Source organism: Diabrotica virgifera, chromosome 8, assembly GCF_917563875.1.
Source record: "Diabrotica virgifera virgifera chromosome 8, PGI_DIABVI_V3a".
Classification (NCBI taxonomy): domain Eukaryota; kingdom Metazoa; phylum Arthropoda; class Insecta; order Coleoptera; family Chrysomelidae; genus Diabrotica; species Diabrotica virgifera.
In genome coordinates this window covers 117,389,828-117,417,748 of record NC_065450.1, presented here as the reverse complement: position 1 = coordinate 117,417,748, position 27,921 = coordinate 117,389,828, and the positions used below count along the sequence as shown (strand labels likewise).

Sequence of the window (27,921 nt, the reverse complement as noted above, 5' to 3'; positions counted from 1 at the left end):
TGTTTTATGTTTCATTATTGTATCTCTTATCATTTTCAAGTTACATGTAGAAAAAGAAGATTTTTAAGGAAATCTAAAAATGCGCTCTATAAATTGATTTTATTTTTTTTTCAAAAACCATTCATTTTAAACCCGTCCAACTTTTTGAACACGTCCATAATACTATATAGGCTATTGATTATGTACTATAGAAAGGAACTACAACGTTAACGGGGTTTTATTACTTCATATGGTCAATGAATCTCTGTATATGAAAAAACAGCGGAGTGCTACCATTTAAAGGGGTGAGTTTTTGAGAAATGGGTGAATTAGTCCCTGGGCACAGGTTACATTAGGGCGAGTTCTATGCACTTTTGGTACAAACACGTCTACATAAAAATTGTACCTGGTTAAATTTCCTATCTAAATATAACATTTTAAAGTCAAAGATACTTTTTTTTACAAAAATATATTCAAAAGAAAAAGCCCAAAGAAACCCAAAAGACAGAAATTTTGTTTTTTGTCCCATAACTTTTGTCCACGGGGATATAGGTATAGACATTGCTTCACAGAAAAAAAACTTACATATTTTCTCTTTAAAATGATGCTTAGTAGAGGTCGTTAGGATTTACAGTTTTCGCAATATGATTTTTCAAAGTTCGCCACTCACAGCAATTTTGGGCAATTTTCCTTGTTATTTCGCAAATATTTTTCTGTAACTTTTTTCTACGCAACTTTAGGCATATGCAATGGTACATGTAAGAGGAATAGAAATCAATTACCTTTAAAATGTTCTACTGTATAATGTTGTACGACTTCTTTTAAAGAGGTTTTTTTTTTCAAGATTTTATACTTTTAACAAGTTTTTATATTTTTTACGATTATTTTTTAAATTTCCCATTATAACTTTTTTTCTTCTACATTTAGGTATATATTTTATAATAAAAAAGAAAGCTTATTCTGTTTACTTTAAAATGGTGTATTATAAAAAATTCTAGGATTATTTTTGAATAAGATATGCTTTTTCAAAATGTAATAAGTACTTGCAACGATTTTTGATTTTAGGATTATTTTTTAAATTTCTCCTTATAACTTTTTTATGTGATTGTGTGTTATGATTGAATCTTATTTTTTATAGGTAATACTTTGGATCCACTTGACTCGGCCGGGCAAACTTCAAAATATGGATTAATTCCAATATTTACTGTCAAAGCTCCTGCACCACAAGCTTTGCTTGAAAAAATAGCATGTAAATGTACCAAAGGATGTACAAAAAACTGCGGTTGTAGGAAGATAGGAATTAGTTTTTCAATATTCTGCAAAGGGTGCATGTGCATGGATACTAATTGTGGGACTCTAAGATAACTGAGGTGTCAGAGGAAGATATTGAAGCTAATGCTAACGAAGAGATGGACTTGATTTTGAAATTTTTTAAATGTCAACGTTTAAATAATTTTAACTAAAGTGATGTTTTCTAAGACTAATGTTTATGTAATTTTTGTAAAAGAAATAATTTTAAATAATACAGGTAAAAAAATATCAAAGAATCACTCGGTTTCCATTATTTAAATATAGATGATACACCATTTTAAAGAACAGAAAGTAAGCCCTCTTTATTCAGCAATATATAGTATATTCATGTACAAGAAAAAAAAAGTTATAATGAGAAATTTAAAAAATAATCCTAAAATCAAAAAGCGTTGCAAGTACTTATTACATTTTGAAAAATAATATCTTATTCAAAAATAATCCTCGAATTTTTTGTAATACAAAATTTTAAAGTAAACAAAATAAGCTTTTTTTATTATATAATATAATATATACCTAAATGTAGAAGAAAAAAAGTTATAATGAGAAATTTCAAAAATAATCGTAAAAAATGTAAAAAATAATATTTTTTTTATATTAGGTATTATATATTATATAATATAATATTATATTATATACTATATATAATATAATATTATATAATATACAATATATCATATAATAATATAATTTTATTTTTATATTATATTATAGAAAATCGTTAAAAGTATAAAACTTTGAAAAACCATAATCTCTTTAAAAAAAAGTCGTACAACGTTAGACAGTAGACCATTTTAAAGCTAATTGATTTCTATTTCTATTACGTGTACCATTTCATATACCTAAAGTTACGTGGAAAAAAGTTACAGAACAATATTTGCGAAATTACAAGGAAAATTGCCCAAAATTGCTGTGAGTGGCGAACTTTGAAAAATCATATTTCGAAAACTATAAATCCTAATTACCTCTACTACACAACATTTTAAAGAAGAAATATGTAGGTTTTTTTTCTGTAAAGCGATGTCTATACCTATATCCTCGTGGACAAAAGTTATGGGACAAAAAACAAAATTTCTTTCTTTTGGGTTTCTTTGTGCTTTTTCTTTTGAATATATTTTTGTAAAAAAAAGTATCATTGACTTTAAAAAGCGATATTTAGATAGGAAATTTAACCAGGAACAATTTTTATGTAGGTATGTTTATACCAAAAGTGCATAGAACTCACCCTAATGTAACCTGTGCCCAGGGACTAATTCACCCATTTCTCAAAAACTCACCCCTTTAAATGGTAGCACTCCGAGGTTTTTTCATATATAGATGTCCATTGACCATATGAAATAATAAAACCCCGTTAACGTTGTAGTTCCTTTTAGCTATCTTATTTTGAATATAATCAATAGCCTATATAATAAAAGGTATTGTAGAAGTAAAATGATGCATTAAAATTCTGGTGGATGAGAGGTTAAATATATTCATTTTTTCTTAAAATACATTAATCATCAATTTTTTTGCAGCATATCTCGCTTAGTTTGAATGCAATATACCTTTAATATTGCTTATTTTAAAGATCTTTTTAAGCACTACAAAAGGTGTTGGCAACATTATACACCTATAATCGACCGTTTGTCTGTTATTTCAAGTTGAATACAACGACTTGAGCATGCACGAAAAAAACAAACTATTTTCACCTATCATATCTCTTTTTATATTATAACTAGAAGGTTTATGAAGGAACTAGTCTCTTTGGTTTTTTATAAGCTACAAAAATAAACCAAATAGTTTTTTAGTTAGATGCATAGTTTTTAAGATATTTGCAAAAAACCGTTCGAAAAGGTGTTATGTTTCAATGAAAATAGCCAATTTTCAACCACGAATAACACAAAAAATATTGAGTTTTCAAAAAAAATATATATAGAACAGTTTTTGCTTACAATTAAATTCTCTTAGCCACTTCCGTGGTTATTTTAACCAAGAAATTTTCTACCCCCGAGAAGGGGTGGGAACCACCCTCAAGATAAAAGCACACATCAGCATAGGGTAGACTTTGAATTAGGAGATAAGTAGAGGCTATTCCCAAAATTTCATTAAAATCCATGCAGTAGGATAGAATTCGGAGGTAATATCCTATTTTTGCTCCCATTGACTGGCGTAAATATTAACTGCGGTAGGCGATGGTCTGCCATTATCTATGCATGTCCATACAAAATAATCTGCTTTTGCAGTATTTCTTCTATGGCGGTGTTTGTTCCGTCCATGATTTATCTTATTCTTTCATTTGTTACGTGCATCACTCTGCATATACCTGCTGATCTGCGGCAAAAATCAATTTCCAGAACACGGAGATTTTGTTTCGTTCTCTTAGTGAGTTGCACGATTTTAAAATATACTATTATATTATTATATAGTTGTACTTTTTCTGTTTAGAGATAGTTTTTGACCAGAGTGGTGAGTTTAGTGCACTTTTTCGGATTACACGAATAATTGTGCTATTAGTTCATATGTTATAGTGTATCTGCCTTTGGTACTAAATGATGTGGGTTCGATTCCCACTACAAAATGTATTATCAAAGAAGCTGCCTCTAAAGCTCCTGATAAACAACGAATTCTTAATAATTCGGATTGTTCTAGAGAAGAAGAAGAAGAAGATTAGAAATGCGTCAGTATATCATATTGAAATTAGTTGTTAATTTTATACTTACCGCCGGCTTTGTATATATATTGTCGTATTCTGCTGTATGATGTTCTACTAAATGTCCATAATTTCCACTAGAACCGGAAGATCTATTGCTACCATTTTCCATTAATAATCTTTTATCTGTGGGTACAGGTGGAAGAGGAGTACTAAAAATATTATTTTTGTATTACGTATCATTATAATTTTTTGATCACATTGTATAATCAAATTCCTTTCAGCTTATTTTTTACTTCTTTTACAGTGGATTTTTCAAACTATATTTTTATCTAACACCTAAATAAGCATCCAGAAAACAAAATACGGAAAAACTTCATAACACATACTAATTATCATTGTTGTTATGACGTTTCAGTTTCAAGGTTTTTATTTAACATTTTGAAAGTTGCATCTTAGATTTTCGAACCGGAAACTAAATGTTTATTTATACTGCCAGATGCATCTACAAAATCCAGTGCCATCTTTCTTTTAATACACTTTTCTCTCTCAATACCACACGACTTTTAAAATAATAACGGAATTAAACAACCAAAATAGGCGAGGAATGTCAAAGTCTCTTGCACTTCAAATAAATCGTCGTGAGCTTTTCCCACAAAGGTACGTTTTTACTTGAGCGACTATTGCGGACCGATGATCCAAACGGAGTGTTTTTACTGAAGCGATATGATTATTGATTATAGTCTTCAACCTCTATAGAAGTGCTTCAACCTCGAACAATCCGTCAGCAGTTTATTGGGGAAAAAGACGCGACGTTCCGGATACAAAGTCTCTGGGTGATTAGAGCAGGTGCATAGGGCTAAAAAATGTTTAATGTATAAAAATTATTTGATATGTAATTTAGTATATTCAGGCCCGGCCCCAGGGGTGGGCGAACTGGGCGGCCGCCCAGGGCGGTGAATTTAGGGGCGGCAATTTTAAGAGGACAGTCAATTTTTGAAAATGAGGAAATAATAAATTATGTTTTTAATATTATAAAAATCAATATTATGAACAAGAGCATCAAAAATGCAACTGTAAAAACGAGAATTATTAAGTGAAACAATAACAATTGCAAGGTTTATTCGACGGGAAATCGACAACACCGCCTTCTTTATCGCATAAGAATAGTGGGACCAGAACTAAATTAAATTCACTGAATTCACTTAAAATTAAATTTACTGAAAATGGATATAATAATTTGAAAAATCTGGCTGAAGCTTATTGCTAAGCTGACATAAGCTATTTTGCAAAAACTGAATGAACTGAAACTGAGAATACCTTTGGACGATATGAGAGGACAAGAGTATGATAATGGGGCAAACATGAAAAGGAAGAACTTTGTGTCCCATGTTCTAATTCTAGCCATTCACTCAACTAAGTCGTGAACGATGCTGGTATAGCCTCACAGTTTGCAGTTTCTTTCTTTTTCTTAGTCACAAAAATTTACAACTCTTTTTCACCATCTATTCATGGTTGGGCTATACTAAAAAATTATATTTCTAGCATAACATTGAAACCTTTGTCTGAAACAACTATGTGTAGATGGGAACTAGATGAGAATTGATTCAATTACTCCAATCAGATACAGAATTGAAGAAATCTACCTTGAAGAAATCTATGCTCTTGTAGAAATCACTGTCAATAAAACCAACGATAAAATGGTTGCTCATGAGGCAAACTGTTTGGAAAATCAAATACGTGATTTTAATTTTCATTGCTCTTGGTAATAGGTATGGCATGACATTTTACTTCACATCAACGTAGTCAAATCACTGCAGAGTATTGATATTAAGTTGAGTGTATCAAGCTGTCAGTTTCTTAGAAAAAAACAGAAATCCATTTTAGGTCTCTCAGAAGTGATTTAAAATTCCAGGACTATTTGACAGACGCAAAAAAAGAGTTCCATCAAAGTTAGAAATTGAGAACCCGAAAATCAGAGGCACACTAACATCAAGAAAGAGGAAAGTGAAAAGACAATTCGGCTATGAGGCTGAAGATGAAAGAATGGACCTAGATTCAGAGACACGATATGTATGTCGAGTTCTATTTGTGATAGATTTCAGCAAATTAAGAGCCATGGAGAAATTTTTGAGTTTTTGAATGACATAGTGATTTATCAGTGATTTATCAGGCTAATGATTTATCAGGTAAATGTTTTAAGCTATGTGATGCTTTAACTTTTGATGAGTCAAAAGACCTAAATTATGCTGATCTAAAAGATGCACTCAAAGTACTTTCCACGATTGTGAAGCCCAAGAATAGGTTTAGAGACACTGAAAATGATTAGAGAGTATGATTTTGATTTCGCACCCAACGTTAGCGTTGCTTTGAGGATTTTTGTAACCCTACCAGTGACAGTGGCCTCCAGAGAGGAAAGCTTTTCAAAGCTAAAATTAATAAAAAATTACTTAAGGGCAACTATGTCCCCAGGAAGGTTTGAGTGCACTAGCGACAATCTCTATTGAGCACGAAATATCGGAGTCCCTGGATCTTTGAGAATTATTAAAGACTTACGCCCGGTTTCCGAAAGGATGATCATCTCAAAAATTATGTAATCGACGATTAACAATAGATTAAATGCGTCAGAAACGTCAACCAAACTAGTTTTAACAATAGTCGATCACCTGACAAAAGATTAATCGTTAGTTAACAGCCGATCATGAGTGTTTTGAGTCTACGAAAGGTCGATTAACCAGTTTCGCTTGTCAAACGGCGGTAAAAATGGACTGTTACCTAATCTGCGACTATCCGTCGATTAACGAGCTGTTAAGAGTTTTTTTAGTTTTTTAATTACTGTAATTAACAAATACCGGGAAAAAATTGTCAAATAACACATATATAAATGATATAAATCATATTATTCAATAAAAATAAGATTTTTTTATGGAAGAAATAATTTAAAATATTTATTTAACTTGCAGAACATCGATATCTCGGACATTTTTTATATTTTATTATATAATTTATATTTTTTTTCTTTTAAAAATGTAAGATAACAAGGATGCTAGACTCATAGAGCTATTTTTTGAGAGGCCAGAGCTCTAAAAAGCAGAACATAATGATTATAGCGATGTAAATAAGAGGGAAAACGTGTGAGAAATTATAGCAGCTAACTTTGAAGACAATAAAACAGCCGGTAAATAAATTAAAAATAAATATAAAAAGTAAATATATAGACCAAAAATGAAAATACGATTATAAAATATTATAGATCATAAATAAACTGTTTTATATCTCCAACTCCCGTCACATAACCTAGCCTCATTTTTAAAATGCTCTCGTTCAATTCTTGCTCCAAACAAAAGTGACAGTACGTAAAAGAGAGAATGCACCTTTAGAATCTAAAGATACAAGTTTGGATTTAGAGGTTAATATAATTGAAATTTTGAAGGATAACAGCCAATTGTGACAGTATCGCTACCAAATCGTATGTCAGATCATCGATTACATGATCTATGATCATGCAATTTTACAATAATTGGCGTTTGAGAAACCCATCACAGGTTAACAGTTGATCAAATCTGACAGCCGATTAGATGATCGGAGATTTGAATAACGTTTCGGAAACCGGCTGTTAGAAGACTTTCTCATGTCAAGATAAAAATAGTATTACTTACTTAAAAAAGTAAGTGTGTAGTTATGGATACGCATAGTGAGTTTTTGGATATTAAAGCATGTTTTAATATAATCATAGTGATGTAGTAAAATTTCATGAAAATATTGCAAATATATGTATTTTTAAGCGTATATTGTTCAAATACAGTGGAAAATGGCATATTAAATAATTTAGCACAAAGCACACATCAAAAAAAATACAATCGTGATTTAAGTTGGTGATCGCTGAAGGAAGGTGGTGAGTCATGGGTCTACCAAAGTGGGGGGGAGCGGCGCGGTCACCAATCTTGCCCAGGGCGGCAAAATCCCTAGGGCCGGGCCTGAGTATATTAAAAATTATAAAAAAACAAGGGGCGCCCGATATAATTTTGTCCAGACTATAATTAATTAATAATTAAAAATTGCCTTTTTTATAAATTCTACTAATTTTTTTTCGGTCCGGGTAGATATTATTTTAGATTTTTTGGATCATTCGAAACAAAAAAGGTATTTTCTAATTTTTCTCTTAATTTGATCGTTTTCGAGTTATAAACTATTTTAAACAAAAAAAACCGAAAAATTACGATGTTCAATGTTCAAAAATATAAGTACAAAATGATTTGAAATTACGAAGTACCCAAATTCAAGTTCAAACCTTATTCTATGAGTTCTTGATAAGTATTTTGGACTTACTTAAATTTAAAACATTGTTTTTTAGATGCATTAAAGGTTCCCATAACGAACCTTCCTCATTAACAATTAAAAAACTATATTTTAGAATAAAACATGGCAAAATTTCTTATCGGAATCTGATAGGTTTGAATTTTGAATTTAGGTATTTGACGGTTACAAAAAAAGTAATATTTTTACTTGTGTTTTTGCGCCTTTGAAAATCGTCATTTTTCGTTCCTTTTTTAGTTTGTTTTAAATTGTTCGTAACTCGAAATGATCAAATTAAGAAACATTCTACGTCAGATCTAAGTCATTTTTTAATTATTAATAATATTATTATTATTAAAAGAAAACAATGATTCTTAAAATACCTGCTAGCAGAAGAAATAGAGGACGAAGACGAAGAAAAAATAGACGAAGGACACTGTTAGAAATGTTAAGTGCTCCAAGATTATAGAAACATGCAGTATTTAAAAGAAGACAAGAAGAAGGATACTTCAAAATTTTGATAAACAACCATTTATTAGGAGATGATGTAAATGAGATATTTTTATAAAAACAAGCTTCACTTCACACACTGCTAAAAATCTCTCAAATAAAAAACTTTCAAAATCACGTACATACGCCACTATAACCGCTCAGTGGCGCTCAGCGTATGCGACTGTGTCTGCTCTCCAAAAATCGACGCTAGCGACTCCAGCGGTACAACGGCTGTAGATGATTCAGTCACAGCGGCTCCTTAACAAACCACACAATCAGTACACCGCAATCACCGCTCAGCTACAATTGTTCAGCGATGAGTGCAACAGCCGCTCCAGTAAAAACGTACCTTATAAAATATTTAAGGTCAAAGGGATTCGCATCGCAGTGAGAGAACATTTTTCTTTCCTTCATCATGTAGTATGAAAAGGATTCTCATCGGATGAATTTGAAATGAACAGAGGTCTTAGAAAAGGAGATCCGTTATCAACAGTGCTTTTTAACTTAGTATTGATAATCAGAAATAGCCGTGTTAAAACGACCGGATTTATCTTCAACAATGAGCATCCATGTCTGGTCTTCGCTGATGATCTTACTGTTCTAGCGAAAACAAGAAAATGAATAAACAAAATTACGAATAGATTAGAAAAGGAGGCAAAATATTTTGATCTAGAAATAAACCAAGTAAACTCAAAGTACATGATACTCGGAAATACAGAGCAAAAAGAAGGACAGTTCACTCTCACATCTAATGAGACAAGGAAATCTAATTTCGAGACAGTGGTCCATTTTACGTATCTGGGGTTTATTATAGATCAGAAAGGTCAGAAAGAGAACTGAATTCCAGATTAGTAAAGGGAAATAAAAGGTGGGAAGCCTAAAACCACTGATAAAATCCAAATATGTATCGACAAAAATAAAGCTAAGGATATACAGGGTGTCCCGAAAAGATTGGTCATAAATTATACCACAGATTCTGGGGTCAAAAATAGGTTGATTGAACCTCACTTACCTATATACAATAGTGCACACAAAAAGAGTTACAGTCGTTTGAAGTTACAAAATGAAAATAAATTTTTTTTTTTCATATATCGAAAACTCTTAGAGATATTTCATTGAAAATGGACGTGTGGTGTGGCATTCTTAGGGCAGCAGCAACTTAAATAAAAATTAAAGTGAAATTTGTGTACCCCATAAAAATCTTAGGGGGATTTTGTTCCCTTAAACCCCCTCAAACTTTTTTGTACGTTCCAATTTAATTATTAGTGTGGCACCATTAGTTAAACACACTGTTTTTAAAACATTTTTGCCTCTTAGGACTTTTTCGATAAACCAGTGTTTATCGAGATATTTTGAATGTTTATCGAAACCACCACATATTTGTACAGCGTGTCTACTTGAGTTGGAAACATATGGGAAACTTTTTTATTATTAATTTTACGAAAAAAAGTTATTCTTTATAAAAAGTTCTGCATGCCCCAAAACCTAAGATTCAATCATCAGATATCAAATTTTCTGAATATTATACGAGGTATGTCAAAAAATATGAATTTCGGTCAAGGGTAAAGTACCTTTATTTCTCTCAATATCGAAAATTCTTATGATAAAAAGTTGTTTGGAATTAAAAACTAAGATCAAATATGCAATTACATGCTTCTTATTGAAAAAAAAATTTTTCTCAAATTTAAGGATACCCAACATTGTTTTTAATTATTACAAATATGATAACTCGTTTATTATTAATTTTACGAAAAAAAGTTATTCTTCGTAAAAAGCTTTGCATGGTCTAAAATCTAAGACACAACCCTGATATATCAACTTTTATTAATTTTATACGAGGTGTGTCAAAAAATATGAAATTCGCTCAATATTATAGCACCTTTATATTTCACAGTATTTCAATTAGAAGGATGTAATTGCATATTGACACATAGTTTTTAGTTCTAAACAACTTTTTTAATAACTGTTTTCAATATTGTGAAAAATAAAGGTACTTTACTCTTGAGTGAAATTCATATTTTTTGACATAACTCGTATAAAATTAATAAAATGTGATATCTGTTGGTTGCATCTTCGGCCTTATGACCTACAGAGCTTTTTATAAAGAATACCTTTTTTTCGTAAAAGTAATAATAAAAGAGTTATCGTATGTGTAATGAATCAAAACGAAGTTAGTATCAATAAATTTGAGAAAAATTTGGAAAATATTTTTTTCCAATTAGAAGCATGTAATTGCATATTTGAGCTTAGTTTTTATTTCCAAACAACTTTTCAGAATAAGCATTTTTGATATTGAGAGAAATAAAGGTACTTTACTCTTGAACGAAGTTCATATTTTTTGACATACCTCGTATAATATTCAAAAAATTTGATATCTGATGATTGAATCTTAGGTTTTGGGGCATGCAGAACTTTTTATAAAGAATAACTTTTTTTCGTAAAATTAATAATAAAAAAGTTTCCCATATGTTTCCAACTCAAGTAGACACGCTGTATATGGTTAAGTACGATTATAGAGACCTGTTAATAATCTACATTTTTAGGTATATTTTGAAAAAGAAGCCACATCTCGATAAAAGGTGACTTATCAAAAAAATACTAAGAACCAAAAAAGTTTTAAAAACACTGTGTTTAACTAATGGTACCACAATAATAGTTTAATTGGAACGTACACAAACATTTGGGGGGTTTAAAGGAACAAAACTCCCATAAAATTTTTATGTAAATATATTAAAAAAGAAGTCGCATCTCGATAAAAACTCGCTTATTGAAAAAATACTAAGAGGCAAAAAACTTTTAAAAACGTTGTGTTTAACTAATGGTACCACAATAATGAATTAATTGGAACGTATACAGAAGGTTGCGTAAAATTAGTATGAGGTGGACAAATCTCACTATAATTTTGTTTTAAGATGATCCTGCCATAAGAATGATACATGTCCATTTTCAATAAAAAATCTTGAATAGTTTTCGATTTTTTTTAATTTGCTAAGTGCTACAATCTGGTCTTTGACCAATGAGTAACTTTTTATTTATCCTATCTTACTAACTACTTAATATCTAAGAGTTGTCACCTTTGATGTCTTCTTAGTTGTCTTTATTATTACTGGGGCACTTTTTGCTTGGGCACTAGTTTTCGATATATTAAAAAAAATCGATTTTCATTTTGTAACTTCAAAGGGCTGTAACTTTTTTTATGAGAACATTTGTACTAAGGTAAGTTAGGTTCAATCAAACTATTTTTGACTCCAGAATGTGTGGTATAATTTATGACGAATCTTTTCGGGACACCCTGAATAAAACGGTAATAAGGCTCACAGTGACGTATGGTAGCGAAGTATGGACAATGAAAAAAGTAAATACGGAGAAATTGGAAAGATGGGAAAGAAACATGCTCAGAGCTATATATGGAGGCAAAAACACGGAGGAAGGTTGGGTGCGATGAACAAACAGGGAACTATAGGAACTGTATAACGAACCAAGCATTAGTTGCTTCATAAAAGCACATAGAGTGAGATGGATGGGTCACGTGACGAGAATGGAAAGAGGATGCCAAATATTATCCTAAAACGGGACCCAATCACGAAAAGAAGGAAAGGAAGACCCAGGCAAAGATGGTTTGATAGCGTACAGGAAAATCTCAGATGAACGAATTATTGATTTGAAGAACGAGTAACAAACAGGGACGAATGGAGGGCAATAGTAAGTCAATTTAGTAGACAAGGAGCATCATTGGACAAGAAGCCACCCCACTTAATACAAGTTTTGTAATATATAGTATTATATTATTGTATTATATTAATTGTATTTTTAGCCCTAGGCCTGTTGAGCTTTTTAAATAAATATTAATTAAATTTTTATAAAAATATATATTTTAAAAATATTATCATTATCATTGGCTCTACAACCTCTGGTGGGTTTTGGCCTGTTCCAGAATCCGCTTTCATTCCTTCCTACCCCTTGCCTTGGTTTTCCAATTTCGTACTCTTAATACTTTTTAAAAGTACAATCTTTTTATATCGACATTTCTGTTTCTGTAAATGTAATGTCATTGATTAATAACTACAGGCTTATAATCAATGGGTGGGAGGTTTACAATCAATGGTAATGTCTAGATAATGTCAAATTTGTTATCATACTGAACTTTTGATTTAACCAGTAATAAAGATAGCTAGTAGGTAACCACTTTGAATTTTTTATCCCTCTAAAAGTCTTCCCTTTTCTTGGACAAAAAAATCAATAAATGTAATAAGATTTCTAAAGACCATATTAATGTGATTATTGTTTCCTTTTCTTTGGCTAACTAATGGTTTAAAAAAAGTTTAAACCTATTTGTTATATTTGTTTATATATTTTTTAAACGAATCTTTTAAAATCCAGGATACCTCGAATTTTCCTTATCTCTCAGTTAAATATTGAAAAGATAAGATAATTTTGACAACTTAAATATCTTACACTACCTTAAATACATTTGGTGACTTATAAATAAGATGGTAAAATGACTACTTACTTTACGATACTATTAGTGGATTGTTGATTAAAGGCACCAAGGCTTTCTTTCAACTGTATAAATCTTTCTAATAATCTCTGATGAAGTGGCTGGACACTTTGCGGCGCCAATTTTCCATGTAGAATTAATCCTTCTTCAATTACCTACAAAATGCAATATTTAACATAAAATTAAATGAAATATTATCTGTAGTACATTGCAGTTTCTGGAATATAAAGGTCACATAGTTATACAAAAAGCTTTAATCTTTCCTATATTTACAAAAAGAAGAATTCCGTACGATAAGCCTGATAAGTCATCTCCTAAAATTATTCCTAAAGACAATCAATATGGCCCCCAGCCAGTTCGGGTTCATAAATGCTGTTGGTACGAGGACGCTTTGTTCTCAATACAAGTCTTATTCCAGAGATGCAGAGACGTCAATTGCGACGTATAAGCATGTCTGGTTGATTACGAGCAAGCGTTTGATCGAGTATAGCGCGCCAAGATGATGGAAATGCTAAAAGAAGCAGGAAATAACAACCAAGATCTGAAAATAATTAGAAACCTTTACTGGAATCAGACTGTAAACTTTAGAGTTGAAGGTGAACACACCGAATATGTGAAAATCATGCGTGGAGTGAGACAAGGCTGTATTTTGTCTCCTATAATCTTCAACCTCTACTCTGAAAGAATCTTTACACAAAACTGAAAAAGGTATTCTACTAAACGGGTACCGGCTAAACATCATCAGATGACATAATAGTATGCGGACAACCTAGAAGACCTACAAGTCCTTACGAACAAAATCTCGTATTACAGTCAACAATATGGACTCAATATAAACGTACAGAATACAAAGCTTAGGATCGTAAATACGAAAAAGATAACAGAAGGTAAACTCACTCTACATTAACCAAATCCCTGTAGAAAGAGTGACGCACTATAACTACCACGGAACCATAATAAATGAAGAATGGACCAGCAACCAAGAGATAAGAGCGCGCATCGGAAAAGCTATATCCACCTTTAACCGGATGGGGGCCTTCGTCAAGAGTCACCACATAGTAACTTGATAACTCTCTAGGCATAAAAGTAAGAATGGTGCGATGCTACGTCGTCTCGGTCCTTTTTTGTGTTGAATCGTGGACCTTGAACGAAGATATGTGCAGAAAATTGGAAGCATTTGAGATGTGCCTATATCGGAGAATACTTAAAATCCCGTGGGCTACCGGGTCACAAATGAGGAGGTCCTCAGTAGAATTAAGAAGAACCAAGAGGTACTGGCCACCATCAAATCTCGAAAGTTAGAATACTTCGGACACATTATGCAAAATGAATCCAGATATGCCCTCCTACATGCCATCCTGGAAGTTAGAATATTTGGAAAGCGTAGTCCAGGAAGAAGTACATTCTGGTTAAAGGACCTCAGAACCTGGTTCAACACAACATCTGTGCAGCTTTTCCGCGTTGCTGTAGATAAGATACAGATTGACATGATGATTGCCAACATTCGTTACGGATAGGCACATCAAGAAGAATACTGATAATAAGGCACATCAAGAAAAAATATTAGATTAGTCTACCTTAGAAGAAAAATATAAACAACCGTTAAAATAATGTGTCAATTGACTCCCCTTCAAATTTAAAATTATAAATATAAACTGTATCCTTATTAGAAGATGATGAAACTTGAGAGCTAAAAGTATTCATTGAAAAGCTTCCACTTGAAGACAAAATTCACCTGTATTTGCGATTTTTCATATTATTTATAGGGGAGTGCATTTAGATTTTCACTTCGGAAAAAATCAAACAAGATAAAACTTTTTGTAATTTCATTAAGAAATGTTTAATAAACAACATATCAAAAAGTTCTACTCGAGAAGTGGGTGCTTCATTTTTTATTAAACAAATGAACAGCGAAGTTAGATGTTTTTTTAAATAACTCCGAGAATATAATTTTTAGAAAAAAACTGACTTGACCATTGAAAAATTCAGAAAATTTTACAAAAAAAACCTTATATAAAGATTTTTCTAAAATTAAATCTCTAGCTTCTGTAATTTTTTATTTATAACGCTAAAGTCACCCTTCTCACACACATTGGCGCACTGTAAACTAGCGTTGGAAGAAGTGCACGGTTGAGTTTTTTAAATGTAATTCTTTAACTAATGGATCAAAAGAAATTTTACAAATTGGACATGAAAGAAGATGAAATAAGCTATCTTATGGTTGTAATAAAAAGAAATAAAATGTATGGACATAAGTAACTTGTGGGCGGAAAGTGAGCCTTACATGAATTTTGTTTAAAAATGATTTAAAAATGTGTAACTAATACAATTTTACTTATAAAACTCTCAAATTTGCACAAATTACCTCTCAATCATCTTGCTAAACGATGTTTCATTTAAAAAAAATCTCAAAAATTTAATTCAAATAATACGCTGTCTCAAAAAATGTAATTTTTGAAAACTTCGTAGTTTTACAGAATTCCCACCACTTTAAGACGGTATTACTCAAGTTTCAATAAATCTAATACAATTTTTTTATATTTTTTTAAGGCTTAGGATGTAATATTTAAAAATCACTGAATTATTTTAGTTTAAAAATGAAACAAACAATTTCTTTTTGAGAATACTAAGAAAGATAACAAAAATGTAATACAAAAACCGAAAAGTACCAGCTGAAAAAATGTATATACAGAGTGATCAAAACTTTTTTTTGTAAAACTTACCTAAAATATATTTAATAATAAGCTTCAACAATAACAAATGTTCAACAAAAAAATTTTCTTTAGCTCTTATACAGTATGTCTGCTTAACTTGGAATCTATTGATAACTTTTTTAATATCAGTTTTACGCAAAAAAGTTATTCTTTATAAAATACTCTGCATCATATATAACATAAGATGCAACCATCAAATATCAAATTTTGTTAATTTTGTACGAGGTATGTCAAAAAATATGAATTTCACTAAAGAGTAAAGTACCTTTATATTTCACAATATCGAAAATTGTAATAAAGAAAAGTTGTTTGGAATTAAAAACTATGTTCTAATACGTAATTATATTCTTCTAATCGAAAATTTTGTTTTTTTTTAATATTGTTTCAAATTAATTATACCCAACATCATTAAATTTTCACTTATTATTTATGATAACTGATGTATTATTAATTTTATGAAGAAAGTTATTCGTCATAAATAGCTGTGCATGGTCTAACACTTAATATGCAAATATAAAATATTATATTTTATCAATATTATAGACGTATGTTAAAAAATTATATTTCGCGCAATAAATATGTACCTTTATAGTTCACAATATTTCGATTAGAAGAGTGTTATTGCATATTGACACATCGTTTTTAATTCTGAACAACTTTCCATAATAACAATTTTCAGTATTATGAAAAATATAGGTATTTTACTCCTAACTGAAATTTTTATGTATTGACATATCTTGTACAAAATTGATATTTTTTGATTGCATTTAAAGTTTTAGGATATGCAGAGCTTTTTACTAAGAATAACTTTTTTATTTATGATCCCATTGCAACAATTTTTTGAATATTGAAGAGATAGATTTTGAATAATTTGTTCTTTCTTTCTAATACATTTTAATTTTTAATATTATTGTGCAAATTATTTGTTTATCTTTTTTTTAAGAATGAAATTCCATATTTGTTTGATTGGATTCTACTTGTTTTTCATTTAAATATCCGCCATTTTGGATCCGCCATTTTGAAATTTAAATTTTTAATCTTTAATTCAGATTCAACAACCTATTAAAAATAAAGACAATAAATGTTTTAGAAAAATGTTCTTTTTTATGTTCTTTTTAGAAAATCCGCATTTTGGATCCGCCATTTTATTGATTATAATGTTAACATTTAAGTTAGGTTTATCAAAGCTCTCAAAAATAAATATATGTAGAATTAAATACATTTTGTAAAGAAATTATGATTTTACAACTATTTTTTAAGTTATCCGCCATTTTGGATCTGCCATTTTATAATTTAAATTATCAAAACTTGATTCAGGTTCAGCAACCTCTCAAAAATATCACATATATGTAAACAAATCCGTTTTATAAAAAAAATTCGGATTTTCCAACTGCTTTTTAAGGATTAAAAAAAATCCGCCATTTTGAATCCGCCATTTTGAATCCGCCATTTTGAATTTGCAAATTGTAATGTCAGATTCGGGTTCAACATAATCAAAACAAAAATAAAACATTTTTTATCAAAATAAAATTTTGAATTCACCCATATTCTTAACATTATTTATACAAAACAATTGTTGCTGTTTAAACAATTAATAAACAATTAGCGGCGAAATTTGTGAGTAGAACTTTTTACTTTAACATATTTATAAACTAACAAAAAAAGTTTTAGAAAAATATAACCTTGTTTGATTTTTTCCGAAACATTGTATCTTTTCGTTCTAATTGCACTCCCCTATTAGGGAAACAAAGATATTAATGATGGAAAGTTTATAAATTGTCATCTTTATATTTTTGCTTATGTAAATATGTATATGAAATAAGGTACATTGGATACAGGGTGTTCGGTAAAGAATAGGCCATAGCCTGACCTTAGATTCCTGAGGTTAAAATAGGTCGATTTAATCTAACTTACCTTAGTACAAAAGTTGATAATAACCGAAATACCGTGTTTCAAAGTTAAACTTTTATTTTATTTATTTTTGAATATTTCCTAACAGGCATGAGACAACAACACGAAATTTGGTAAGTGATGCTGGTATTGTACACCCTACTAAATTATGTTAAACAAACGTTTCTGGCTACTACCAGAGGCGTACGACGGGGGAACGTGAATGATTGACCCTTCCCAAATTGTACGCCACTGGCGGAGTTTCAATTTTAGTACAATTTTTTGATTCTCCAATACCTTCTATGTAAATAACATACTCTTCATTCGTAACGATAAAGCCATTAGTTTTCGAGATATTTAAAGCTAAAAACGAAGGAGCATAATACATTAATCAAAATAAGTGTGCCTTTTCATTTTTAACTTGAAATATCTCGAAAACGAATGACTTTATCGTTACGAATGAATAGTATATTATTTGCATACAAAGTTTTCGAGAATCTAAAAATTATGCTAAAATAGCAGTTTTATCATTGGCATAGAATTTGGGAAGGGTCAACCATTCACTTTCCCCTGTCGTACGCCTCTGGTATTAACCAGAAACGATTATTTAACATAATTTAGTTGGGTGTACAGTACCTACACTTTCTGCCAAGTATCATAAGGATATGTCAAATAGTTTTATAGTACCGGGCACACATAGTTATTAAAGTTTTAAATAAAGAATAAATTATTAAAAAAAAAAGAAAACTTTATAATAATTTGACATATCCGTGTCATACTTGGCATAAAGTGTAGGCACTGTACACCCTAATAAATTATGTTAAATAATCGTTTCTGGCTACTACCAGAGGCTTGCGGCAGAGTAAAGTGAAGCTGCTATTTTAGCATAATTTTTAGATGATCCAATACTTTCTATGCAAATAATATACTCTTCATTCGCAACGATAAAGTCATTAGTTTTCGAGATATTTGTTAAAAGTTAAAAGTTAAAAATAGGGTCGGCCCTAAGTTTAGGGCCGGCGTAGCGCAGGTGGTAGTGTGCTTGCCTCGCATGCCGGTGGTCCGGAGTTCAAATCCTACCGCCGGCAAGAACAACTAGACATTTTTAAAATGTCTATAGGCCCCAGGTCGACTCAGCCTGAATAAAATGAGTACCTTGGGTAAAACCAGGGGTAATAATAGGCGGTTGAAGCGTAGCACTGGCCCTGTTACCTTCCTTGTATACCGTAGGCCCTAGATATAACAGACTACCCTGCTATATTCCCAAAGCCGCGTGCGGTATAGAACGGGAGACTATTTTATTATTAAAAGTTAAAAATGAAAAGGCACACTTAGGCCCAGTTTTTCAGTGAGCGGTTAAAATTTTGGTTAGCTAACCTAGTTTAAATTTTAACCAGTATTTTAACCATCATAGCGTTTTTCAGTGCTTTAAAATCAAGTTAAGAAAATCTCGGTTTAACTAACAACTTTTTTTCTTCTGTTGGCAGCAGTAACTGTACGTGCGCATGTGCAATTTGAGAAATAATGATCAATTTGACAGAAAAATAAATAAAAGACAATTTCATAACCAAATTAAAAAAATGATTAATGCAATGCAATATCAAGTTTGGAATCTTTGTTTAGTTCATAACGTCTACCTCGGTTTCATAACAGAAGAGAATTAGAATTCCTGGGATAATTTAGACTTTTCTTCTGATTTTGTTTGTCAAAGACCACGGTCTTATAACTATTTGAACAGATTGACCAGGAAATAAGAAGTCAGACTCTTTGGTAAATAATTAAGTATTTTGCTGTGTAGACAAATATAAAATAATCTTTTTAAAATATTACTAGGAATCATGCATTAAATCCTGTTACAAGGCCTATTTCATACTTTACGACTTCGGTCGTCACGACAAACGGTCGTAACGACTGTTTGTCGTATATTCCATTAGTCCAATACAGCAATATACGGAGCCTTTCACACAGGACGACCACGACTAACTGTCGTGTCGTTGCTCTTCGGCTGTCGTCCAATGTCACTGCAATGGACGACGGTCGTGTCGTGCCGTGCTCTCAGTGAACCACGGGCATAAATCAGTGCTTCCATACTTAACGACAGTTAGTCGTGTAAAACCAGTGAATCCAGTGGCACGTACCTACATAATGGCAGACAATATAGATGGGGAATTTTTACCTACATAGATACAATACATAGGTTATCATCTGGTTGGTATTATCTTATTGCGAGGACAAAAATTTCAGCATTAACAATGTTTATGACTTTTTAAAAGAGCCGAGGAATGGACCCCATTATAAAATGCATTATTATCAATGTACCCTGTTATAAAAATTAAATCATAAATGTTTCATCGGGAATATCTAAAATTTCTTGTTAATATTTTAAAGATTCTTTTATAGCACAGTTTAGTGTCCAGTGACATAAACGTAGATATATATTCGTGTTTTATTAATGATTATTTAAATATGTATAGATATTAATATAATCGGTATATTAAATAATCTAAAATCAGTTTTTTTCTAAAATCTTTTAAATATTGAAAGATGAAAATTGAGCCCTATAACAATAATTATTGTTCACTAATTGAATTGTATTTATTAACAAAATAGGTATATATTTTTTTATTCAACATATTGCTACTGAACTGGGACAACAAAAATGGGACCACAATCCTTAAAGCATTTAATTTAATAAGCTGGGATTACCAAAGATGATCAGGGCGAACAAAAACAAAATTTATGTAATTTAATTTAAGAAAGGATCTGCCTTCAGGATCCATTCCAATTCACTGTGTTTTGACCTACGAAGCATGTCCGCTTACCCAGTCCCTCACCTAGCTATCCTATTAGCATAATCTGGACGTTTAAACATGTTATCGATAAACTTACAAAGCATCCCTTGTAACGGCATGTAAGTGGATCAAAATTATATAGTTTTTTAGAAATTTTTAATAATTTTAAAATTTAACTTAATTTACCAAATAGTCATAAACCACATGCATCTATGTGCGTATGCGTGCTTATGAGTATCTGTTTCTCATATGTGTGCATACGTATGTACCAGTTTATTGTTCTGAAATGTCAACAGTTACATACCTTTCAAAAATTTTGGCTTTCTATTTGCATTTTGATACAACCAGACAATGTTCTAACTCTGGCTTTCTTTAATTGTAGCATTTAACTACTTGTAACGCCGACCTGGAGATGATCTGAATATTGTAGAGATCAAAACCGGTCGTCGAAGTATAATTAAATGATTGTGAGTAAGTCTGTGTTTCTTTACTTCAATTAAGAGAGACTTCAAGAGAAGAACTGGTAGAAGCGATACGAAAATTAAAGGTAGGTAAAGCTCCAGGGGAGGATGAAATTGCACCAGAAATGATCAAATACTTAAGAGAGAAAGGAAAAGACTGGCTGTGGACAATATGCAAAGATGAATGGAAGGATAAAAGGATCCCAAAAGATTGGGAAAGCAATTTAATACTAGCAATATATAAGAAGGGCGAGGAACCTTTTTGTCACGGACATGCGGAAATAATTGCTAATAATGCGGAATTAAAAAATTTATTTTGGTCATTTCTTAAATCTCCAAAAGTATGATATAAACCTACTTCTTCTCTTCTTCCATTGATTGGATGCACCCAATGTAGCCGATTAGGTCTCTCTCTTTTTTACGGCGATAAATTAACCATAAAGCCAAAATTTTTGCCCGATTCATTCTACGCCTTGTGCTCTCTACGACAATAAGATGAATACTGTCGTAAAGTGTGAACGTCCGATGAGCACGACAAACGGTCGTACGACCGTTTGTCGTGACGACCAAAATCGTAAAGTATGAAAGAGGCGTTAAGTGTAAACATAGTTACCTGTTACAGTTATATTTAAATATATTTCCTTATAATTCCTTCCTATATAATAACGATAATAATTTATAATTTCAATAATAATAATTTCCTTATAATAATAAGGAGGTATTAGAATACTTCCCGCGATGAAAGAAAATAACATAACCCAACTAATCCCTTCTGTCAGGCAGGTACTACTCAAAAAAATAAACATGATGCATTCACTGCACCAATGCGCAAGCGTAACCGCAAAATTCGGAGTTAAACCATCTAACGAGGATCGGTTAAAATCGTGGTTAACTTAAACGAGTTTAAGCTCTAACCTAGTACTGAAAAACTGATTAACCATGAATATTTCGGTGACCAAAAAATAAATAGGTTAACCTATTTATTAATGTAGGTATTATGCTCCTTCGTTTTTAGCTTCAAATATCTCGAAAATTAATGACTTTATCTTTACGAATCAAGGGTATGTTATTTCTATAGAAAGTATTGGAAAATCAAAAAATTTCACTAAAATAGCAATTTCACCAGTGGCGTAGAATTTGGGAATGGTCAACCATTCACGTTCCCCCGTTGTACGCCTCTGGTAGTAGCCAGAAACGTTTGTTTAACATAATTTTGTAGGATGTACAGTACCAGCATCACTTACCAAATTTCGTGCTGATGTCCCATGCCTGTCAGGAAATATTCAAAAGTAGTTAAATTAAAAGTTAAACTTTGACACCCTGTATTTCGGTTATTATCAACTTTTGTTAGCTTAAATCGACCTATTTTAACCTCAGGAATCTAAGGTTAAACTATGGCCCATTCTTTAACAAACACCCTGTATAAAACACGGAAACAATAAGTAAACGTTAAGAAAGATGAAAAAAGAAATATACTCAACACCACGAAGAAAAGAAAAATGAGCAACTTTGGTAACATACTAAAAAAATTTAAAATATCAGTTGATGTGATTGGTTATACAATGGGAATTGGAAGAAATAAGAGGAACAGAGAAAAGCCCTGATAAAAATTTTAGGCAGTGGAGTGAAAAAATAATAATAGAACTCTTCAAAACCGCTGTAGAGAGAGGAATAGGGGCCGTGATGATCGCCAATGTCCTTAAAGGATGGGGAACATGAAGTCGATTGAAAAAATTATAAATAATAAAATAACTTACCCTTGTGGCATTTATAATTAATTCTCTTAAATTTTCAGCATAAACTTTATGTTCCGGATACAGCTTCACAAATTCTTTGGTGAAAAAAGCCTGTTGATATTTACTTATTCCTCCCTGTACATTCGCATCGATTATGCCCTGTAATCTCATAGTGAACGGATTCAGATTTCGTTTGGGATCCATAGAATGAATTGTTATCAGTTGTCTCAATTCATTTTCTACGTTTCGCATAGTTTCACATGCATATTGCACTGGAGGAATCTCATCACTTTGCCGGTTGACCACTTCGAACCATCTTAAGATGCCTGGAAGGGGGTTACTTATTTCGAGAATAGTTCTTTCTATCCACAGAGTCTGAAAAATAAATAAATATTAATAAATAAATAAGTATGAAAATGGTATACATTTTTATTTTTTTAAATAAATATTACTTTAACATCTAGTACGTATAGTCCGTCCGCTATAACTTTTCCCATGTGGTACGATTCATTTTCAATCAAATTAAGTCAAAACATAAATTGAAACGAACGTCGATGTGTATATACATTTTGTATACTGTATACTATATACTACATACATCGGCGTACGTTTCACTTTCTGTTTTGACTTAATTTGATTGAAAATGAATCGTACCGCATGGGAAAAGTTATAGCGGACGGACTATATATGAATATTATTTTAGATGAGATAAAATCCTCTTAGCAACATTAAAATTTCAAGATGATTCCAACAATGCAAAGACCAGCAATACAATGACCATCGACACATAAGTTATGGTAGGGGAGCCCAAGCGGGGATTTTTGCAGTTACTCGAGCGCGTCAGAAAATCACATGGGAAACCTTGTACCCTGTAAATGTACCCCTACCACATATGGACTCTTAATACAGAGGCGTGCGTTGGGGGCAGTCCGTAAAAAAATATATCCTTAGAAAAACTCGAAAACGTCAGATTAAACAAGGTAAGTTAAGTACATGAAGAACAGTGTATAGTTCAAAAATCTAACAATAGGGAACTTGCACATTTTTTTTATTACATAATATTGTTCAGTTTTGTTTAAAAATGAGATTTCCAAAATTTCACGCTTCAAAAACTCATGATAACTTCAAACGGATATTCTTGAGTTGGGATTGATTTCATATAATCGAATGTGAATCTTTTAGTAAAGTCGTCCCAGGAACGCAACTCATAAATATGGGCGATATCATTTTAAAGTCTTCTACTTTAAAATGTATAATATACGTCTGAATTGCCAATATAGATGAGTCAGATTAAATAAATTATTAGAAGAATTTTTTTACTTAGCAACAACAATTTTGTTTAATTTAGTAGTATTTTGTATTTTGACAACGACACCCGATTTGGGCGTCGAAACGTTAGTAAAATTATTTTTTCAATTTAAATGTGGCTTATTTCCCATCTAAATAGTTAATCCGTCAAGATTTTAGAAAAATAAGTAAATATTGTGCAGTGGTGGTTAATCTAGTCTAGATCATTTGTGAATAAATATTTAGGTGATTAGAGGTAATCCACAAGTTTTACAGCATCGATGTTGTTTTTTTTTGTAAAGAAAAACAGTTTTTTGGAAGTTGTGAGATGGATGGGTAAGTCCAGTGCTTGCAGCAAGCTAGAGGTTTTATTCCTATGCAGGTAGGTTAGCGTCCAACTTTTCGTTTTATTTTTTTTTTAACTTCCTTATCTATTGACCCCGACCCCTCCAAGTACTTTAGAGAGCAACGGTGCATTATTTCATATATGTCTGGATCTTCAGGCTGTTGCCAGTTTATAGACACCCAAGGTTGCCGCAATACAATATTACAGAAGTCTATATTTCAAAACGTCATGGATATTTAAATTCTAAATAACTTACCTTAATCTCATTATCTTTATCGATGATTCCTTTATGTACTGGACGGTCACATTGAAATCGTCGAACGTCGTTGTAGTGATAATATCTGGCAATTTTTTCTGGAATATCGGACGCCAATGTTATAGCATTTGGTTCTGTGATAGGTTTTACGTTACATATTTGAATATCTAAAATGCTGTTAAGGAAACGTATCATATTTATATAAAAAATAGTTTATAACTATTTTATATCGAATTTTTTCTTCTCGAATTTGGCATTCAAATTAAATTCACAAGAGCTTGTTACTTAGTGAAACAAAACTTAAAATTAGATGATATTAGAGTGAGACAAGTCAGTTTCAAACTTAAATATTTGAACACTATACTACTACTATTTGAACAGTATTTGAAAAGTCACTACACAAAAAAGTATAAGAGTCCAGCACTAAATATCTCCAACAAACAACCAAAAGATATCAAATCCATGGACCATGGATTTGATAATAGACAGTTAAGGCGTGAACTGCCAAACTTATAAACACCATGAAAAATAAAAGGCGTATGGATTAGAAGGAATCCCTGCGGAACTTTTGAAAAATGCAACACCAACGCTTGTGAATATGCTGACAGAACATTTTAATAGATATCTAAACGGAGGTAATATACCTGAAAGCTGTTAAGAAGGATGGATTACAGCGGTCCATAAAAAATGGGATACAGCAGACTACCAGAACTAACTCCTCATCTCAGTTACCAGCATTCTCAGTAGATTGTACGGAAAAGATATGAAAATCCTAGTTGAAAACGAATATGAATATGAACCACTTGAGCTGAAACAGCAAGCCGCATGTGTGGATTTGAAGAAAGCTTATGATAACAATATCCCTATATAGACTATTAGTCCAAGTAATGAAGCTTAAAATAGGACAAAACCTCGCAATTTTTACAGAATGGATCGATTTGCTTGAAAATTTGAGAATAAGTAGTGGATAGTCCAAGGATCAAAATCTACATGATGCCAAAAGGCGCTTTTTCCATGGGGGTGGTTGCCACCCAACTCGGTGGTGGAAATTTTTATTTTATTTTGACTGCAAAAGTTGGTAAAAACATTCACTCTAAGCAAAAAACTTTCTATACATTTTTTTGATAAAATTAACAGTTTTCGATTTATTCGCTATCGAAAGTGTTGGTTTTATATCGAAAAAATCAATGTTTTTAATCAGTTTTCTACTAATAACTCAAAAAGTTTTCGTTTTATCAAACTTTGCTTAGCAAAAATGTACCTTTTGAAAAAATAAACAAAACCGTTTTTTATTTTTCTTTAAGACCATTAGTAATCGAGCTATACTTTATTATATGTTAGCTCTTCTTCGTCAAATGCTAAATTGTGTAGTTTCAAAGTCAAAAGACGGGAAAACTACGCATTTTTTGAGGATAACTTGTTTAAACTAATTTAAAGTATTTAAAAATATCTATCTCCAGAAATAAAATAATAGTCTCTAGCTCAAAAATTAAGTGACTTATAATAAAAAGAATGTCAGTCCCTATTTTTTCAGCGAAAAAGTGATTGGAATCTTCCCCCTACTTACCATCCTAATTAAAATTAGTCATTGACCTTATTTGGTCTTCTTTTTTTATGCATTATTAATAGGTTCTAGAGGTTTGACCGTCTTAAAATGATTAATTTAAAAAAAATGGAGTTAAAAGCGAATAACGAATTTTTGTAGTTTGGTAAAAAATGTCCTTTTCTTCAGAATAGAAAGATTAGCATCAGAGATACGAAAAAATATTTAAATATAAAATTGTAGCTAATTTAATTCCTAAGAACTTGGTTTGCAAATCTTTTTTCTACAGCAAAAATTGAGTGAGCTATTGACAATTAAAACTTATAATAACATGCAAAAACAGCCTTTACCAACCCTTTCAAAGTCACCTCTTTCTGCGACTGAGGACTTTAAAGGGATTTAATATTAATAGCCTTATAGATCTTGTAAAAACCTAAAAAATTATTTTTTACCAAACTTTCTAGGATAAAAAATAAAAAGTTACGGTTAAAAAATAAATATATTTTTTTGAAAAAAAAAGGAGAAATCCAATTGGAAGCATAATAATGTAAGTTAGCGGTGTTTTTAGTCATAGGCCTTATTCATACTTCTTTATTTATGTATTATTAATAGTTAGATGGTTAGGTCACATCTGGCGGGCAGGAGATGAAGCAGTGACATATGCTATGATAGAATGGAATCCAGGAGGAAGAAAGAAAAGAGGAAGACCAAGATCAAAGTGGTTGCAAGAAGTTGAAGAAGACTTAAAAAACGCAGGAGTCAGAGAATGGCGGGGAAAAACTAGAGATAGGAAAAAATGGAGAGAAATCGTTAAGAAGATAACATAAGCAAAAGGGACTGATCCTCCTAAGAAATAGGATCTAGAAAGCTTTCGCGACTTAGCCCCATAACAAGAATCTACAGGTCGAGCAAGTCTTGTAAATTTCACGATTGCGAGCCACGTTTCACGCAACCGTGTTTGCGTACTTGTGTTTCGAGTTGCGTGGTCGTGCGGAGTTATATTTACCAATTCGCGCAATCGTACTTGAGACGCTGTGTCAGGTGAGGTGTTTGAAAATTTGTGTAACTTGATTGCTTGATTTTGTGGTGTGAAGGTGGTTAAACTTTTGTTTTATTTTTTTTGTTTTGTTTGTTTTTGTTGTTGCGAATATATCGCAGAAAGTTTTTAGATGAAGTAATTGTATGATGAAGATAACACAGAAAATACAAGAGGGCAGAATACATTGCAAAACAATTGTTACAATTTGAAATCAACAATTTGTTAAGTTGTTGTCTTGCAGGTAAAAAAAGTGACTTTTTAAAAAAATTATATCTTGGAAACTAAAAATTATTTTTATTTATAATTGAAACATGTAAAAGTATAGTACTCTCAAAAAAATTTCAGCCAAAAATATTCATTTTTGTAGAGTTGACTGCAATTTTTCGACAACAGCCCTTTTTTGCAGTGAGCAGCATAACAAGTCCAGTCTCATCTGAAATCAAAGTTTCTTGTAGTTTATACCTCTGGCTAGTGAATGAACAAAGGATTTTTTATTATTAGATGAGGTCATTTTTGTTTTATAAAAAAAACTACTTTAAAAATGAGAAAAATTGGGGTCAAAAATGTGTTTAAACTTATGTAAAATCTTCAAATTTCATTTTTTTTTTAATTCCTTCGTTCATATTCTAGCCAGAGGTATAAACTACAAGAAACT

The 27,921-nt window shown here is 31.3% G+C and overlaps 1 protein-coding gene across 2 annotated transcripts in view; it reads right to left on the bottom strand.

Moving 5' to 3' along the window:
- The window catches only part of LOC114336054 (dedicator of cytokinesis protein 3), a 403,673-nt gene that overhangs the window by 15,902 nt on the left and 359,850 nt on the right, over positions 1-27,921 (bottom strand). For both annotated transcript variants that reach the window (XM_050659323.1, XM_050659324.1), the window contains 4 exons: positions 24,685-24,851; positions 22,817-23,170; positions 13,215-13,357; positions 3,987-4,128 (listed from right to left, as the gene is read on the bottom strand). In XM_050659323.1, coding sequence (XP_050515280.1) covers positions 3,987-4,128; positions 13,215-13,357; positions 22,817-23,170; positions 24,685-24,851 — 806 coding nt within the window. The remainder of the gene's footprint in view (positions 1-3,986; positions 4,129-13,214; positions 13,358-22,816; positions 23,171-24,684; positions 24,852-27,921) is intronic.